Genomic DNA, 18776 nt, shown 5'->3' with positions numbered 1-18776 from the left:
TATTAGCGGAGCTTGCGTATGGAACTGATGTGTTGTGCATGTGAATAGATAGCAGAACAATAGAGATCTTCTCACCTGAGCTACCTCCATGTTAGCGTCCTGCAAATTTGTATCTTCTTCATCTGAACAACAAAATAAAACACATTGTTCCAACACCGCTCACAACAGAAAATAGAAACATGTTTGTATTAGCCACAAGGTGGCAGCAAAGCATATTTCTTTTCTATTAGACATAGCTATGTCCTGACTACCTGAAGTTCCTCTACTCACTTCAATATTGGTCCATGGCAAGAAGATGCCACCAAAATGAATATTTTAATGCAGTGACACTGACCTCAAGTCAACTTCACAACAAGCAACATTTTAGCAGATGGTGAACAGTTCTTCAAAAAAGTTTTTTATCTTAACGCTAAACACAATGTTAAGCTCCAAAGACTGGCTAAGGAGGCTAGCATCGATTTTGTCATTGTCGTCACTGGGTCATTTAGTTATGAAACTGTTCTTCGTTTGTGTGTGCATGACTGTATAATACCCATACACCAGAAGGACACACTCAGCACTGACAACACCCACACGGCCAGCCTAGCCTGAAGGCACAACAATGCTAACTACGCTGTCATGTGAACAGACACACGGACACAGCGGGCGGGCTGCTAAAAGGCTGCGAAGAGGTCATTATACCAGAAGACAAACTTTTGTAATTTACAAAAGTGTTATTGAAATATGTATTGATTATTTCAGTTATTATTCATTTCATTCTGATTGCCTTATAATTGTTCCTCGGTGTGAGACATTATTGATAGTACATAGTATGCATCTGACAATTTTGTGAAGGCACTTTTTTTGTTTGTTGTACTTCTACTTTGAACTGTACTTCTACTTAAGTACATTTTATAAATACTTACCTCTGCTTCAGACTCAGCTCATCTTTTGGCTTGTTAGTACGTCACTAATATTAGTCATTCATATGACAAACGTCTGTGCCGCTCATCTTTTGGCTTGTTTGCACGTCACTAATATTAGTCATTCATATGACAGACTTATGTACACGGCCTGTTTATGCTTTACTGTTCTGAGCAAAATAAATCAAAATACCCCCCCCTCCAAAAAAAATGTTCATACCTTTTTTGTGTGGTGACATATCTTCTGTGTGATCCTGAGCGTCTCGGGAATTATCGTCCATGTTTTAATCCTTGCAGAGAAGTCCAGTTGTTCCTTGTGCTAACGCCTCCCGTGAAGAACACGAAGAAGAAGAAAATGATTAAGTTAAGGCCCCACGTTAGCGTCCCTCCCCTGCAAACAGCATGTGAGTCCTGTGATTTGTCTTGTGCACACAAAGAGATCCTTGTTTGTGCAGAAGCAGCGCAGACAGACGTCAGAGCATCACACTGTACACCAAATTGCAATCAAATCAGACGTCACAAAAGTGCACACACTCTAACCCTAACCCTAACCCTAACCGCTCCATCAATCAATTGAGTCACTAAGAAATTGCTAACGCCAAAATGTTGCTTCACTGATTTTGCTTTGACCTCTGGGCTGCACTAATTGACCTGAGCCTCTAAAGGTTAGGAGGTTATGGTGAAGACTGTAGTCTTTGACTTTTATTTGAAAATCACCATGTATAGTAAGGCTTTTAAAAAAAAAAGAAGTATGGTAAGGGTTTTCCTCTGTTCCTTCCTTTCATAATTCCTTCTGTCTTGTCATGTTGTCAGCTTCTGCCCCTGACAGTATGTTTGGTCACGTGGATAATCGCTCCTTTCTGCCCCCCTCCCCCCATTCTATAACCCTTTTTCTGCTTTCGTTTACTCCAATCATTCTTTGAACATTTAATGACCTCTGTTGGTCAGTATTGTGTACTACATCTTTGACACAGTGTATGTGTTGAGGAAAGATCAGTCGGCTTCCCCAATTGTATAAAAAAAAAATGAATGCGTGAAATGAGTGCTTGTGTGTCCCAAGCTAAAGAATTTTTTTTATTTGCAATCTAAAAATAAAACTGAATTGAACCCACTCTCACACGTGCAGTGTGTTTGGCTCCACACCACATCTGCACGCTTTTGCTACACAGGTGCAAACAGTCTGTGTGGCACATGCACGCACATGAGCACCTGTAATGGGAGGAAAAGCAACAATGTCAGCTTCCTCTGCATAACCTTACAGTGAATAGTTGAATATTTTGTATGGTCGAGAGAAAGATAAATTGTTATTCTTAATCATAAATTAACAGTATGTGCCAAACACTTTTTGCCAAATGTTTATTACATTTTAACGTAGTTTAAATGCACAATTAATTTGTTTTTTTTTCCATTTCGTGTCTTGTGTCATCTATATTTCATGAAATTAAAAAATAAAGTCAATAAAGAAAACGTTAAAGTGATTAAAAAAGACGTTATTTTGCACAATTACATTTTGTCTGCATCTTTTGTATTGTGGCTAACCCACACACGCATGTCAGCACCTGTCTCCCCTTTGCCTCCTTTATCTAAATATATCTGCATCCTGCTGCCAAAATATCACCGTGTTGCATGCGTGTGCGTCGAAATGTGCAGTCAAAGGAAACCTGAGCACAAAAACTTGCAATTCAAAGTATGGGGAGAGGAAAAATTGGTGAGAAAATGTCATGTGTGTCTTCCGCTGTTGTTTAATCATAAGATAAGTGAGAACAACTGTTCCAGCAACTCTTCAACAAGCGGAGAACACATGCTGGAGAGAGCACAAAACCACTCAAACACACATTTAGCACGTACTTTACTGCATGTTTGTAAATTAAAATCAAAGTGACATGCGTAGCAAGAATAAAAAAAAAACGGAGTAGTGTTAACCAATTATATTGAAACTCAGACAGACTTGCCATTATCTAAAGTGACTCTAAAAAGTCCCAACTAAAGTTCAAATGTTCTAATATGGTCCGGCAAAACAACAAGACATTCATCCAAATTAGATTTTTTATTCCATCCATCCATTTTCTGAACCGCTTCGTCCCCACGGGGGTCGCGGGTGTGCCGGAGCCTATCCCAGCCGTCACCGGGCAGTAGGCGGGGGACACCCTGAACCGGTTGCCAGCCAATCGCAGGGCACACAGAGACAAACAACCATTTGCACTCGCACCTAGGGACAATTTGGAGTCTTCAATCGGCCTACCAAGCATGTTTTTGGGATGTGGGAGGAAACCGGAGTGCCCGGAGAAAATCCACGCGGGCCCGGGGAGAACATGCAAACTCCACACAGGGAGGGCCGGAGGTGGAATCGAACCCGCACCCTCCTAACAGGACGTGCTACCCAGTGCGCCACCGAGCCGCCGATAGATTTTTTTATTAAAGTATAAAAAAAAAAACTGTTCAGGGCTGCAGAGATATATGGCAAGTACTGGTTGTTTAGTAAACAAGACCACAATCTTCTTAATTTGTCTGGGCTATGAGAATTTTTTTTTTTTTAAACATGCGTTATAACCAGGTGAGCTTTTAGCGAAAAGCAAAGCACGCCAGATAACGCTTACTAGAGAATCTCAGCTTTATTTATTTTGATATGTGAACTGACTCCCATCGAACATGAATTTGAATGTGATTAAATAATTTGGAACAGCCACATTGCCAGTTGCAATGAGAGACTAGATCAGGATATTCTTTGGATTCGTCTTGTCAAAAACAAGATTAAATTCTGGTCTGGGGGCCATAAATTACCTGTGAATGACCTCCCTGCACAATTTGCTCAGATGATGCGGGGGAGAGAAGGTTGGAAGTGAGTTCATGAGGGCTTGGGTCTGACCAAAAAAGGACACAGGAAGTGTGGCTTTGAGTGGGAGTCAATGTGGCAGGGTGAAGCTGTCAAAATAAGTTTGTTGAAAAACACCCTACTACCCCTTCAGAGGTCTTCAGAGTCCAAAAATTTGAAAATTCTAGTCCTCAAAGAAAACTATTAATAAATAGAATACAGTATGTGTTTGGCTCAGTGTCTTGTTTTCTGGGGCGAAAACCCTTTTAATTATTATTTTAGGAAGGTGACGATAAAAAAAAATACATAATGAAGCTCATTTTATTAACAAGTTTTTTTTTGTTTTTTGTTTTTAAATAAATAAATAAATGATTAAATGAATAAATAAAGAAATAGATAAATAATAAATAAAGAAATAATCATAGTAATGCAATTTGCTAATTTTTCTTGTTTTTGTTTTTTAATTGTAAATATTTTTAGAAAAAAAAGTTGAACTGGAAAAGAAATAAACGTCTACGAGCTGCCTGACTGCACTTGCCCTGCCAGGGGGCGACAGAGTAAGGACTGTCCAACTAGTCCCGCCCACCAACCAGGGTTGAATAAAAAGGGGTGCGCAGCTCCGCGACCCCTTCAGAGAAGAGTAGACGACCGGCCAGAGTGGATCTAAAAGAACATCGGACGGAAACCTAGCTCACACAAAAGACACGCTACCGGATTTTGTTCATACACATCATGTGCCACTACTGACATGCACAGGTAAGTCGAAACCGGGTACGTACGTGCTTATTTTCGCATTTAGTGACTTTTGTAATTTTCACAATATCACGATTGCCTCGGGGCTCGCCGGTGTGAGTCAGCTGTCACGCCGCGTCGAGACGAGACAACGCATTTGCAAACACAATTGCTCATTACGGACTTCTTTAATAGTTCAATGTATTCTTTATTAAGCGCAATTTTAGTATATGTGTTCCCCTTCCAAAGCGTTTATAGAGGTTTTACTGTTTTTTAAGCGTCCCTAATAAATGGTGCGTACAAAGTCCGCACGAAATGCATTTAAAACGCTATAATTGCGCAAAACAAGTTTGTTCTAACGAGCGTTTAAAATTGCCTTGAGTTCACGGGGTTCAACCACCACCACACCCCCCCCCCCGGCCGTGATTATTTCTTTTGCGGTATGACGCCATAGGTCGGACTGGTTTACCTGCGTTGTTTTCGGAATGGTAAGGATGATAATAATATAAACAACAAAAAGGGTTAAAAGGCGGACGCCGGTTGCCGTGCGTCTTCCTGGTAGATGAGATGCCGGTGCACGGAGTTGCCTGCTGATGGCGCGCACGCCTTGCGCGCACACCAGGACGCGGGCGCGCTATAATAAAATAAAAAGACTTGTTAGAAAACGATTTAATGTTGACACATGATTGGACAAAGTCATGTCTGCACATTGTTATCATTCCGCTGTCTGTGTTTAATTGGCGCAAGGTTGGCTCTCGTGCGCAAAGTCCAACAGGAACACAGTCGCATTAAAATGTGCGTGGATTGTGTTGGCACCCGGGAGAGAGTCATTGTGGGGCTGCTCGCCGAGGAAGCCGCTTCAGTCTGGACAAACAGGAAGAGGCCCCCCCGCCCCTACACACAGCCTAATATAGAAATATATTTCAAAATGTAATTTACTAGTCAACGCGTAAAGACGTTCAATTATCGACCGATAGAGTCAACGTGTTCCGATGTGGTGGTTGAGGGTAAATAAAAAGACAAAGTGTCTGCTGTTTAAAAAAAAGCTTTTGTTTTTCCTTCCCCCGGACAGAGTTGACATGTGACGCAGTTTGCTTCCTTTTAACACGCGAGGCTCGATAAAGTTCCACACGGGACAAAAAAAAAAAGTGTTTTAAAACTTGCACGAGCGCGGTGGAGCTTCCGAATAGAATCTGCAAGGCGACTTGTAATACGGCCAATATCCATTCGGCGGTCAAAGGTAATCCGATCGCGGGCGAAATAACACACCGCAAACGGGGGAAGAAGGGACGAAGCCGCCGTCGAGTGATTCTGGCGACGCAAGTTGACGGTGCCGTTGCGTTCACCCCAGCAGATCCCATGGAACCGCAGTGACCACAGAAGCGAGCGCAGGACGTCCGCGGCCGCAGCCGAGCGAGAGCCGCACAGAGCAACACGGCTCCGGCGTCTGCTGGCAAGACATCGAAGCAGGCGATTTAGGAGGAGCACCCGCAGCGGGCGCGCTGCGCTCGCCGTCCCGCCGCCGGAGCACCATCTCCCCCCTCCTCTCCCCGGAGCGCCGCGGCGTGTTTGAGACCAGAACCATCTTTCACTTTCCGTTCCGGCGATCGTCCAGCGGATACTTCTCCGGCGAGGGAGAATCTCTGCCGAGCTCGCCGCTCTCGACGCGCGTCTCCGCCTTCACTCAGACGCCCAGCCCCTCGGCCCAGGCGCTGGAGCACGCCCTGGTGCGCGTCGCTGAGGAGGCGCGTTACCGGAGGGTGACGCTGCAGGGTGAGTGCACGTGCACACGCACGGACACCAAAATCATGTGTGGTCACGTGAGCAGACTGTGTGCAAACAATCTCTTGTGCAGCTGTAGCTTAGAAAGCCCATGTCACACACTGAAGGTCATCAGTCTGAGGCCACTGGAAAAAAATAGCTCGTGCATGATCCCATAAGTGATTGAACCGTATTTACTCGTGCAGAAGCAGCTGGCGCATTCGCTGATATTTAACTACGGTGTGCATGTCAAATTGAAACATGAAACTACAACATGAGTCACAACAGATTCCTCTCGCTCGCTAAAAGATGTCGAATCGTCAATTTACGGCGCCAACAAAGAACAGGGAGAGTTGACAGGAACTAGCCAGACCTACACTAGAGGAAAAAAACCAAAACACGAGTATCATGACGCAAGAGCCCAAAGATATGGTACCAAAACAACATCAAGTAGTCAACATGGTTTACTGTCAAATGACTCCATTTAAAATAACAAACATGCTAAGATTCTTAATCTTATTTTTCCTGGTATGTTTGCAAAGTCACTTGTTACTAGGCAAAATATGACGAAATCGGTTCTTTAATGTGAATCTTGTAAACAGGGTTAAGTCACTCAGTATTATTGCTTTATACTTGTATCAGTGTGAGCTCTCTGTTATCTTTCCAACATGGGACATCATTTTCTTTCCAGAGCTAAATTTCATTTATGATGTCTCCGTCTGGGATGTAATACAAAAGGCGCTTTCAGGATCTTTATTATTAGCTTTCTTGGTCTTAAAATATCATCACCTCCAGCCACAGGACACCAAAGTGCTCTTTTAACATTATGTACGCTTTGATTTGTCAGCTACTTTTAGCCACCGCAATGTTCTGACGCTTGTTTTGGTAACAAACGGGCCGCGTCGTGGGACAAAATAGGCAGTAACGACCAGCGCTAATCCCCTCGCAGTGTTTGCTCTGACACAAACAACAATGAACTCACACTGCACATTCTATTCTATATTTGTCCTCAAATATTTTGGTGACCTCATTTAGCCTTGCAGAATGAAACATATTCGATAATGTGTTAGAGGAATAGAAATAGACAATATTGCCGCCTAGAGGGCTGGAGTGGAACAGTAATGACCACAACATAGCAATCAATATTTATAACCACCTAAAATGAATGACAATTCTTTGCATTTTTTTGTCTTAAATATTTATTACAATCATATCGATACTTTTCTGATGCCGAACTAGGTGGGAGGAATCTGGCACAATACTGACCCCTAATGGGTTGGAGTGGAACAATAATGACAGCAACTTACGATTCAGATAATGTACAACACTGGCTACTACAGACTGCCACCTAGAGGACTGGAGGGGAACAATACAGCCCAACATAGTATGATTATTGGAACATTTTTGCCAATCCAAAATTGGAGTTTTGTTATCTAACTTTATCAACAACACTCACTAGATTGCTTCACCGGTAACTTGTAAAACAAACCCAAGCGAGATTTATTTGTTTTGTCTCGATTCCATTTTACAGTCCAAAATTTGCTGCTATTCTCAGAATTGAGGAATTTACTGCCCCTCATCAGTGTTGTTTGGCCTTGACAGAGGTCTGGACTCTGCTGAACCGTCAATAGGTTTTTCTATCTCTCAAAATTAGAGTCAAAATCTCAGCATTTCTTTCTTTTTCCTCCACTCTTTTATCAGTACAGGAGGACAGCCGGCTGGAGTCTAAACATGGCTCATTAAGACCTCTGGGCTTTAGGATGCTTTATATTTGTGTGTGTGTGGCAGTCAAAACAGTCCTGCTAGTCTTTTGTGTGGCGCAGACATGGGTCATTCAGCGCTTTTTCATTCAGCGGCATCCATCTGATAGCACTAAACACACACACGCGCAGTAATTCGAGGGATGAGTCGATGGGTTGTCTCGGTCACAAAGCTCATCTGTGACCGGGTAAGGACCCGTTCGGGACTTCCAAAGGCGATGATTTCCTTCCAGCAAATCGGCTCTTCCCCTGCTTGTTTTGATTTACTGAGCTCCACTCCAATCGTGTAATTACTGACCGGGGCCCGTCCATCTTTCCGCACTCTTGATGAATGGCATCGTCACGGCGGGATGGCGCGGGGCTAATTGGCCGAGCGCACACGATAATATTCAGCGAACGCGTTTCTGATCGCATTAGGGGTGTTTTGTTTTTTTGCTTGCAGGAAGTTCTGCCTGGCGTCCGAGCGCCAGGCTCGGACCGGCAGCTGGGGACATGCAGGCCGTGGAGGTCGGACAGGAGCTTCGACGCATCGGAGATGACTACAACGACTACATACTGAGGGTCAGGGTTAATCCACATGAATGAGTCTATTTACATCTGCCTTCTAAGAACAGTGAACCCCCGTTTATTGCTGGAGATATTTTGATATCACAAAATGGGTGACTATCGTACAACATTATTTTAAATGGCAAAGCATCCTATTCTCAAGGCGTTTATTTGTCCATTGTTACATTGTACAGTATATAAAATCACCAAACCATGTTTCATCAAACAAAAATCTGCTAGCTTAATGCTAACAAATACTGGACATCCCTATAAACTGGCTAACAGAAACTAGCATAGAAACTTCACTCTCGGTATAACATTTTAAACAAACAAAAGATTGATCACTTCTTACATGAAAGTCCACTAGCTTAATGCTAACACCTAGAGGAGCTAATGGAAATGAGCATAGTTGTTGTAAACTTGAAAACAACTGCTACTTTAACACAAATGGAGCAGCAACACAAACAAACAGCATACGACACAACCATGAATACAATACAGTCCTGCAACATTTCTTTAAAATTCCTAATTTTGACTTTGGATATTCCCTACTTGATTACAAAATGACATTTTCTTACTGTATTTAATTCCAGCATAAGGTTACACATCATCTCCTCAAGGCTTAGCTAGTTTCAAACTTGATCGAAGGCAGAACAGCGAGTATATTACGCATGGCTCCCGTTTTGGTTTGGCATTATTTCTGCTCGTTGCATCATCGCCACTTCTCTTCCTGGCGGCTTCGACTGCGTTTAATCTCATCACAGTGTTCCAAAGCTCCACTCGCGAGCCTCCTCGCGTTGACTTTTTCGGAGACGTTGCTCTAAAGCCCGTCATTAACACAGCTTAGTAACTCCCCCGTCTTTACTGTGAGTCAATGACTACATTTGCGGCGCCCGCCGGCCTTTGAGAATTGCACATAAAAGTGGATTTTATTTAAGATTAAACACGCCATTTGGATGCGTTCAGATTGTTGACGACCCTGCTCGTGCTTGGCTAAGATTAAAGGCTACAGAGGAAGCCGGCGGGAGGCTGGAGAAGAGTGCGATAACGTGATAAGTAGCTGCTCTGACTCAACACTTATTCACATGACTGGGGAAGTTAGAAGGAGAAGAAGGTGCACACATGCGTGTGTGTGTGTGTGTGTGTGCATCTTAATGGCCGTGAACTTGAGCGAAGAATTATTCCGAAAGTCTGTGCACGTGTTTTATTAGAACAATGAGCAGGGGCGAGAAAAAGAGGAAGCCGGCTGCTTGTTCCCCGTACTCGTGCCAGGTGTCACATGACTCAATTAAGGTCATCGTAATGCCCTCGCGTGTGGGCAAGGAGAGCCACATTATATCCCAAAAATGTTTCTTTTTAGTGTGTTGGGTTTATGGATTGTGTGTTTGTTTTCAGACATCAGTAAACACTGTCTGGTGTGTGTATGTGTGTGTGTGTGTGTGTGTGTGTGTCAGGGGCCGGTATCCGTGACAGTGTAGCTACATTATTGCTCAGCCTTGCAGTTAAAGGGCTCTTGCTGAGCAAAGGCACAAGGTCTAATTATCCTGCCAAAAGACACACACACACACACACACACACACACTTGAACAGAGGCTATTACACACTGTGTCGTCTTTCAGTGGGAGTGCTTGCAGACAAAAATAACTCGGAGGACCAGTGCGCATCCGTCGGGTGTCAAAGACAAAAAGGGGCTTTTGAACCAAGTGTTTATTTTTAGTCTATTTTTGTATATACGTATATATTTTTTATTTTAAATTGTTTAGCATGAATATAGAGCCCTTGCAAGAATTTGTCCCGAAACGGGAATTAAAAATGACAAATTATATATTACACAAGATTGTGTAGAAAAACACATTTTGTCCCTTGCTGTCAACTGAAAATGACATCACATGCTCAGTGTGCAGTTAACAACCAATCATGGGTCTGTCACAACATTAAAAAAAAGAAAAAAAAAAAAAAAAGAAAAGTAGCAATATGCTTGCTACAAATTTAATAGTTTTTCTTTGTTTGACTAGATTCTTATTAGTCATTTGGTTCGTGGTAATCCACAGAGGTTGAATTGCTTCTTGTTTGCAGAATTTGTCGTGCTTTCTTGTTTTGAAAATGTTCAACTATATGACTAAGGCAACTATGCTATTAGGCTAACAATAACAAAGCCTGAGCCAGTTTCTCTTTTCTGTGTGCGAGCGCGCACGCCATTTAAGTGCAGCCTGAGCTATTTTTGGCTGGCCGCATAGTAAGTTGTGGCTAGAAAACAAAAATGACATGAGCTGTTTTGTAACGGCTAACTGCAATGTTTTTACCACACAGACACAGATCAATAACAACAGAAAGGAAAGTAGTAAAAAATAAAGCTAAAATCGACCTTTTTAAAGGTCAATGTATGAGTCATTCCACACCAGTTGGGTGACCAAAGTCACTCTTGTGTTTGGTTTATCGATCCCTGCAGTTGCCCCGAGAACCCTCACGCAATAATTGATCGCATCCCTCGCCGAAGACACAACAAAACGCTTTTCAATTTGAACCTCCGTGCAATAAGAGCAACAGATGTTAGCCATCAGCAAAACCGCCGAATGATTGACACCTCTATGTCATGATGACGGATTGTGTTACCTGGAGCGATCCAATAAAAAATTGGCTGGATTGCCGAGCAATTGTTTACGATATGGATCATAAACAGTGTGCAACAAAACAATCATAATAACATTCACTGGTTCGACTTTGCTTACCATTCATCACCAAGATGAATAACAGATTTGCACATTTGGAGACTTTTATAATTCTGGTACAATGTCGACGTCTGAATTAATCCTCACCTCTTATCTCGTCATCATGAAACGATGGACTAGTCTCGTGGGTGCCACATATTTGCAGTCGGGTCAAAGGGATGGTGTACAGGAAAAGCTGGAAAAGCCTCTTAGTCTGCCCTGTAAATGTACAACTCGGGTCACATGCTGAATTACAAGACGATATGATTCATAACCGGGGGAACCAGTCTTTCCCCACTCACCTGTTTCCTGTCCTGGCATGAGCGTGCTGTGTGGGCTTTGCTTGACTTTTCCTCCCGCCCCCCCCTCTCTGGCTGGATCTCGTGCCACTCTTTGTTGGTGTTTTACGATCCATCAGGGCCAGGTTTCATCCGAAAGGCGTGAGGCCAAGACAGGACGTCCTCCTGCCAAGGCAAATAAACTCCAATTTCCTACGCCAGTAAATAATACGTTTCAGTCAGACTGCTAGCGGTTCATCTTAGAGCATGTATTTAAGTAAGGCAGAACTCGAAGATTGAGGTAAAAGAAAATTGTAACACAATAAATGTGGCAGTCAGTTGTTGTGCTATTTGCAATGACATCACCGCCAATGAAAAAAAATAGGTCCATTTTTTGAAAATAAAATATAACACGCCACCTTATAAAATTACGTTTTTTTTATTTTATTTAGTTTTTTCCCCCCCATGTTGGATATTTGTCAATGTCACCATCCGCATGGCTCTTGGCCCACCTCTCTCAAGTCCTGGTGGTGGTTTGTGGAGAGGATTTCCCTTCTGCTGTGTGAGCAATGAATGGCGATGTGGATGAGGGCCAAAGCGTGGGCTTGTTGACTGGAAGGAAAAAGAGAAGAAAAAAGGTCAAGCCAAACCAAAACACCTGTTATGGTCACAACCAGTGCCAAGTGTGTTAAGGAAGCTAAGAGAGATGTGTGGTTACGTTCACCAGCGATCCGGTTTGTGGTGTGTTGAGGCGAAAGAATGTGGCTGGGTTTTCCACATTCTGTCAAGAGACATTTCCATATTTTGTAAAAATTCTAGTGGAATAAAAACAAATTGCATTGATTAAAAGAAAAAAAAAAATCACTGTTGGATCCCCAAATATTTTAACTTGCCAAACAACTGACCAAAAACCTAAGAACAGTCCCTTTTTTTGGTTGTTGGAGATGCATGCTTTTCTTTGGACTGGCTTGGAGTATATAGCGAGGCTTGTAAATACTAATATGCAGGATATGACACCTGGAGAGTCTCTTTAAAAAGAATGTTGACTTACCTGCTTGTTTCCTGTAGATGTAAACATAGTAGCGCAGTTCACGTTGCCATTGATTGGTACACATCAGTTTAGCAACATGCTAAGTTAGCCACATTCAGCAACAATAATGTTGTGACCACCATAATGTACATACAAGTCACTTTTTGGCATCAATTCTAAAAATGTAAAAAGTTACTTCGTCAGCACAGTAATTTAGTTTACAGGAAAGCTAAGAAGCTAAAATTAGCTCTGGGTTTCTCACCATCACTTACTAGCAGAAACAATAATTATGCTGAAATTACTGTTAGGTGTGATTAACTACTTTTACTAGCAACAATCTTGCCATAAAATGAATATGCCTAGATTGTCAACAATAAATAAAGCCATCAACACCTATCTTCGGGCTAAGATTAGCATGATGGCTCTGGGGAAAATCCACAAAAACAAGCAACAAGACCTTTTGTGTGTTAAAACAAACAAGCTTCTGTTGAAAAATGACTGAAAGGAGTAATTTGATGGTCCATAGCAACCATCTCTAAGGTAAACTTCATTCCTGCCATGAGGCTAACACAAAATTCCTCAGAGAGTGACATCATTGTGTGGGCTCTTCTATATTTGTATTTTTGACGTTTTTATTTAGTGTTGCAATGCACTCATTCAAACTATTCCAACTTCAAACTATTGAGCTCATTCAGGAGATCTTAGGAACTCTTCCCAGAACTTGCTAAATCTCACACTCTCCATGTCAACGATTCAGATTAATTCCGGCATTTCAGTTTACTTTTATGTTATTAGCATTCATTTGTACACAAATCACATTCTCTAGTTTGACATGATTATTTTGTGTTTATCCAGGGAGCGGCACGTAGAGGGGCAGCAGCCCTTCAGAACCAGTTGCCGGTGCTGCCCATTCACCAGGAACCCGCCTTCCTCCTCTGCATGGGCGTCCTGCTTCTCGTGATCGTATGGTACTTTGGCGAAGACCCCAACGGCCAGCCGCACCACCCTCAGGGTTAGCTCACGGAGGGGGGTGAAAAAAACCATAAAAACCCAGCAGACGTAGCATTCGACAAGTCTTCTTCTTACTATTTCAGGAAGTGGACACTTTGAGGAACTCTAAAAACGTCTGGAATTTCCACTTTTTCCCCTCTCGTCTCTGAGCCTTTGCCGTGAAACCAGAGTTGGGAATTTGCACTCCCATCCAGAACGCAAACAAACCCCTCAGCCCCGCCCCCGGAAGATGACGCCTGTGGAAATCCAAACGTGCCTTGTACATTCTCCTGCTAATTCCTTTTGGTTTACTTGTCTGAGATATTGTTGTTGAACAGAAAGGTAACAGTCAACTCTGCAGACACAGGGTTGTTAAATGTGTGGGTCCATGAATTCCCAAGATGAAAGGGACCTTTAAAACTCCTTGTCACAGCTCAAAAGCCGCGGTTTCTACGATGTTTTCTGTCAGTTTTTGACCCATTTTTGAACATATCGCATCTCTTTCAAGGAGGCTTTCCCAGTTTCCCAATTTCGAGGGAACAACACGCCAATGGAGTTAGCAAATCCAGTCTCCTGCCCTACAAAACTAGACCAACTTACAGCATTTCCCAAACTTAACTCCTGTAGGTGTCCTGATTTGCCCAGATTTAAACTTTTAACATGCCGACAGAGTTGGCCCACCCCTTGGACACCCTAAAAAAGATGCTAAAGCGTCTCATGTTTAGAACAAACAAGGTCTTCCCTGGTGTGTAAATATGAACTTATGAATGAAAATCTTATCCACTATGCAAAACATTCATCTCGAAGAGATGTCGGTGTTTGTGTAACCACTAGAGCCGAATCAAGCGACCACTTTTTGTCCCGTTTAGGGCCTAGACTGCTTTCTAGGACATCGCCTTCTCCGTTCACGGTTTCAGCATAAGTATCGTCGTCGTCATCATCTGTCAGACATCCGTCTCCATCCGTTCATTAGCAAGTCTGTGCTCGCCTGCCGTTTTTTCAAACACTCCCAGAAAATGACAGATTTCTGAGCAGCAAATGAATGGTTAGCTAATATGCCAGCTAGCATGCTACAAATACATTGATTGTTCGCTAGAGTCAGTTGTCCAAATAAGATACATACTTGCTTCAAGTTGCCACTTTCACTTCAAGTTACTGAAAGACTAAAACATAGGAAACTAGAATTAAGCCTCTAAAGGAAAGTCCGTTCGCATATTGCTGACATCATGCTGTAGCGAGGCTAACTGAAACTAGCATAGATGTTACGGTATTACTTTTACAACTATTCTATCTTAACGCCATAGGAAATACATCTGCTGTTTTCAATTCTATATCGTATGTCAAGTAAAGCTAACAAATCCCCTTTTTTTTTTTGTCAAAACGTGACTCAAATCATTTCAAGTACTAAAAATAAATCTGATAATTAATACCAATGCTTAGTCATGGTTTCATAGCGGTTGCTGCACCTCCCACGCAGGGTTTTAAAACTCAGATGAGCATGTTGGTGCGGCATCCATGGAGGATATTTGCACAGTTGTGTCAACATGTACCGCGTCACAGTTTACATGACTTTGTCCCTGAACTTGGTAGCGTCGTTTCACGACATTGTGACTGGTACGACGTTGGGTTAAGCGGCGCCGACTACAAATATTCACGGGAGCGAAAGAGTAGGAAGAAATGAACGAAACTTGTTTTCAGTTTTCCAACCTCCACCGAGGGAATCCGAATTCAAATCAGCACACCTTCATACATTACATAAGAACTGTTACTACGTCTTAAGAATCGGTCCCAAAAGACATTTTCGATGCAACTCTTCCAACTCACTCGCAAACAATCGAAATATTTTTGAATCATCTTAGCGATTATGTCCCCCCGAGCCAAACCTTGTCAGTCTGTAGTCGTGCGTTATTACTTTTTTTTTAATGAAAAACACAATTTTGTCACAACAATTCCAAGTTACTAGCAAATAAAGGACAGAATGCTTTTATGATTAATTAAGAGTACGTCTTTTTCTGAGCCACACCGTGAAAAACGTTACCTTCCAAGTTACAAGCAGACAATCCACACAATTTGAATTAAGCCATCATTATGCCCTACACTGAAGTACACCTGCTTCATCTAGTCATGCATTTAATCAAATATTTATTTTCATCGGTTTTCATACAAAAACAATACACATTTTTCTATGTGACCCATCCTCAGGCTGACCAACAAACCACCACTTCACTCTTTGTAGACTCTGACGGCATGTGGTGCCCTGTGAAAACTTAAGACCTCACGTCTTACTTACTAACTATGGTTAGGTCTTACGGCAGGGAGCAAAAAGCACAGCGACCAATGAGCCGTCTTGTGTGTGACATTCAGGGTTTTACGCAATTTGCTAAACACAGCTGGAGGGTTTTTTTTGTATTTTGTTTTGCCTTCAAAGTGAATGACTATATTGGAGATTTGAAACATTTCTTCAATGGGACTACAAATAACGAGGGGAACTAAGTATGCGGGTGACTCTGAATGACCCAGTGCGACTGTAGCAGCAGCATGTGTCTTGTTATTATTTTATTATAGGTCTGTTTATACTATGACACACTGAAGTAGTAATTGTATTGTCTCATTGCCTTTTGTAAATAAACTTTTTTCATCTTTCTACATGCCGTGTGGCTTATTGATACGACAAGTGAGTTGTTAGTTAACACTGGAATGCAAATATTTACACGAGTGCACAGGTATTTCTATTCAAACTGCAGTATTAAAAGTGCATTTTTATTATGAATAAAAAAACATATACTCGTGTATCGAAGTACCAAAAAAAGTTTGCAACAGTAATTAGTGATTTTTAAAAATAAATCTGCTCTAATAATAATTTGAGAGGGGGGGGGGGGAATCCAAAGAAAATTGAGAAAATCAATGACATTCTATATTTTTTGGTTCAATAATGGAATTGCATTGTATCTTTTAAGATGGAGAGAATACTGAGTCTCCAAAGTCTAAATTCCCACATGAACCTTTGTTCAGAACACACGTTTTGTAGTAGCATGAATAATAGTGTAAGCAGTAAAAAACGGTCTCAAAATAAACCCAAAATTTCTTTTTGAAGCTTCTTTTATTGTAGTGTCACTTACATTGTAAAATTACAACGTGTAGACAACATTGCACATCAACTGTCATCTCGAGATCAGACGGATTAATGTCCATCGATTGCTCTCTTCAAGACAGTCATCAAATTCAAAATCTGCTAACATTTTTATTTATAGATTAATAGCCGAGGAAACTAAACTCATCAAAATGTCCGATTAACATGTGAAAGACTCGTATTGTTTTTTTGTTTTTCTCTTCTTATTGTGTGTGAATGTGTGTGCAAGCTCATTTGCTGGAAAGTACCGTGCCTTCCACAATTTGGCAAAACCATAATCAGATAATGACACACTTGTTCATACACACAAATCTTATTAACACACATACATTTCTAAGTGCACACAAACACAACAGACACCTGCAAGTGCACACAAACACAACATACAGAGTGTCATATCAGTGCATGGTGTCATCGGGCGGTAAGGATTGCTCCATCCATCTGTGGAAAAAGGAGAAGCGAGCTGCTTCACTCCGAACAATTGCTCAACTTTTTAATGCTGAAATGATCATAATGCCACCTTGCTTCTTTGATCATGTAAATGCGAGCGTTGAATTGAAAGAGGAAGGATTGGGTGAAGCGTCATTGAAGTTAAAATTGAGTGTTTCGTTTTTACCATGTCAAAATTGGTGTGAGGAGGTGCGGAGGATGGAATCTTCCCCCAACCAAATGAACTGAATTTGCCGCATGGCTATTGCGTTGTCCTCGAACAGTGCTTACTGGAACCAAGTGTTGAACATGATAGACACACGCACACACACACACACACACGAGAGGCGCACACACACCTCCGGTCGCCGTCTTCCTGCTGCCGGCTGAGTCACGTGTCCATCCGCCCACGCCCGGGGTTCCAGTCACATCCAGTCCTTTATCAGACACACATAAATGATAAAGTCTCATAAATATGTTCCATTTTTAGCGTCGGAACAGAAGGGATTGCCTCTGTGAACAACCTAAGCGCAGATATGCTGCGGCCCTTCCGTGTAGAATTTGCATGCTGTGCCGGTGTGGGTTTCCTCTCACATTTATGCGCTGAAGCTTCAAATAATAATCAAGATCTATTTTTAAATAAAAAAGTAAACATTTGTAATCATTATTTTGTACTGTATTGGTGCATGTGTCCCTAATGTTGTGTCCAACGAGGTGGAGTGTTTGCACCTCTTTGGCTCAGAGTTGCATCAGCCTGAGCCGTGCAGACGTGCCTGACAATTGTTTATCTTCGGACACCTTTGCACACTAAAGAATAAATACAAAATTGAGGTCAAGGCTAAACTATTTACTCCCACCAAAAAACTAAAGTGGTTAAGTCACTCAAACTAAAACAAACTACGCAGGTTTGGTTTTATTGGGGGCATTAAGCACTACTTGTGTCTAAATGAAAATCCTCACAATAGCAATACTTTCGACAAAATCGACCAGCACACCATCCATCGTAACCTAGAACAAGAAAATGCGCAAACAACATCCAGCCTCCGTCACATCTTTCAGGGCGAGTTGCACAAGCCGTGGCACAGGTTTCACAATCAAAAAGAAAAATACGTCTGTACAGTTGCAGACACACGCACATGCGCACACACACACACACTTTAACAGAACTGCGTCACTTGCGGCAACGCGCCCAGTTTCTGCTCAACTGATCAAAGTAAAGAGTTGAAAAGCATGGAGGTATCGATGACTTGATTTATTTTCACGCCATTTTCCCTTTTTTGATGCATTGCATTGTCTTGTTCTACTGTTACAAAAACACCTGTAGAAAATCTGAACTGTATCCAAAACTTTGCTACATACACCACACGGAACGGCAGGAATTCAAACCCAGAACCTCGGAACTGCAAAGCAGACGCGATAGCCACGAGTCATAGAAACGAAACGCAGTCATACAACGAGGACCTCAACCCCTGTAAGAATTCAAAACAACAAACGAGGAAGAACTTGCCCAGACTTGAACCCTATCGAGAATGCATTTTGCATTATCGATATATTTACAATTAGATTCAAAAATGTAAACCTGGACTAAATCCAACCAATCAAATCAAATGAAGCCGTGCATTTTTTTCCAATTTACTTGATGGGAATTTGCACGTAGAAAATGTTGGAATCCCAGAAGAGTGGAAATTTTTAGTGTGT

The 18776-nt window shown here is 42.0% G+C and overlaps 2 protein-coding genes across 16 annotated transcripts in view; one reads left to right on the top strand and one right to left on the bottom strand.

Annotated features, from left to right (window-relative positions):
* arhgef33 (Rho guanine nucleotide exchange factor (GEF) 33) overlaps positions 1-18776 on the bottom strand; it is a 54061-nt gene that overhangs the window by 12153 nt on the left and 23132 nt on the right. For 6 of the 14 annotated variants that reach the window (XM_037272024.1, XM_037272025.1, XM_037272032.1 and 3 more), the window contains 6 exons: positions 17438-17515; positions 11524-12111; positions 11330-11440; positions 2021-2111; positions 1123-1231; positions 76-122 (listed from right to left, as the gene is read on the bottom strand). In XM_037272024.1, the coding sequence (XP_037127919.1) occupies positions 76-122; positions 1123-1183 (108 nt within the window). In that variant the 5' untranslated portion in view covers positions 1184-1231; positions 2021-2111; positions 11330-11440; positions 11524-12111; positions 17438-17515. Of the gene's footprint in view, positions 1-75; positions 123-1122; positions 1232-2020; positions 2112-2409; positions 2931-4981; positions 5081-5715; positions 5818-11329; positions 12112-12217; positions 12299-16622; positions 17091-17437; positions 17516-18776 lie in introns of those variants that run through there. The other 8 variants (XM_037272022.1, XM_037272023.1, XM_037272026.1 and 5 more) reach the window with 8 other exon arrangements.
* Positions 4336-16163, top strand: bcl2l11 (BCL2 like 11). 2 transcript variants are annotated; one of them, XM_037272037.1, is made up of 5 exons: positions 4336-4470; positions 5798-6219; positions 8410-8528; positions 13385-13541; positions 13624-16163. In XM_037272037.1, exons 1-5 carry the CDS (start codon positions 4463-4465, stop codon positions 13647-13649), a joined length of 732 nt encoding a protein of 243 aa, XP_037127932.1. In that variant the 5' UTR covers positions 4336-4462; the 3' UTR covers positions 13650-16163. The 2 variants fall into 2 exon arrangements, with proteins under 2 accessions (XP_037127932.1, XP_037127933.1); XM_037272038.1 differs by having other exon boundaries at positions 4338-4470; positions 5801-6219.

The sequence above is a fragment of the Syngnathus acus genome, chromosome 15 (assembly GCF_901709675.1).
Source record: "Syngnathus acus chromosome 15, fSynAcu1.2, whole genome shotgun sequence".
Taxonomy (NCBI): domain Eukaryota; kingdom Metazoa; phylum Chordata; class Actinopteri; order Syngnathiformes; family Syngnathidae; genus Syngnathus; species Syngnathus acus.
This window is presented reverse-complemented; position numbering and strand designations above follow the sequence as displayed.

Excerpts from the sequence above, each read along its gene's own strand:
- bcl2l11 (XM_037272037.1), top strand. Across the intron at positions 6,220-8,409 it reads CCGGAGGGTGACGCTGCAGG|GAAGTTCTGCCTGGCGTCCG; the intron begins GTGAGTGCACGT and ends TTTTGCTTGCAG. Across the intron at positions 8,529-13,384 it reads ACAACGACTACATACTGAGG|GGAGCGGCACGTAGAGGGGC; the intron begins GTCAGGGTTAAT and ends GTGTTTATCCAG.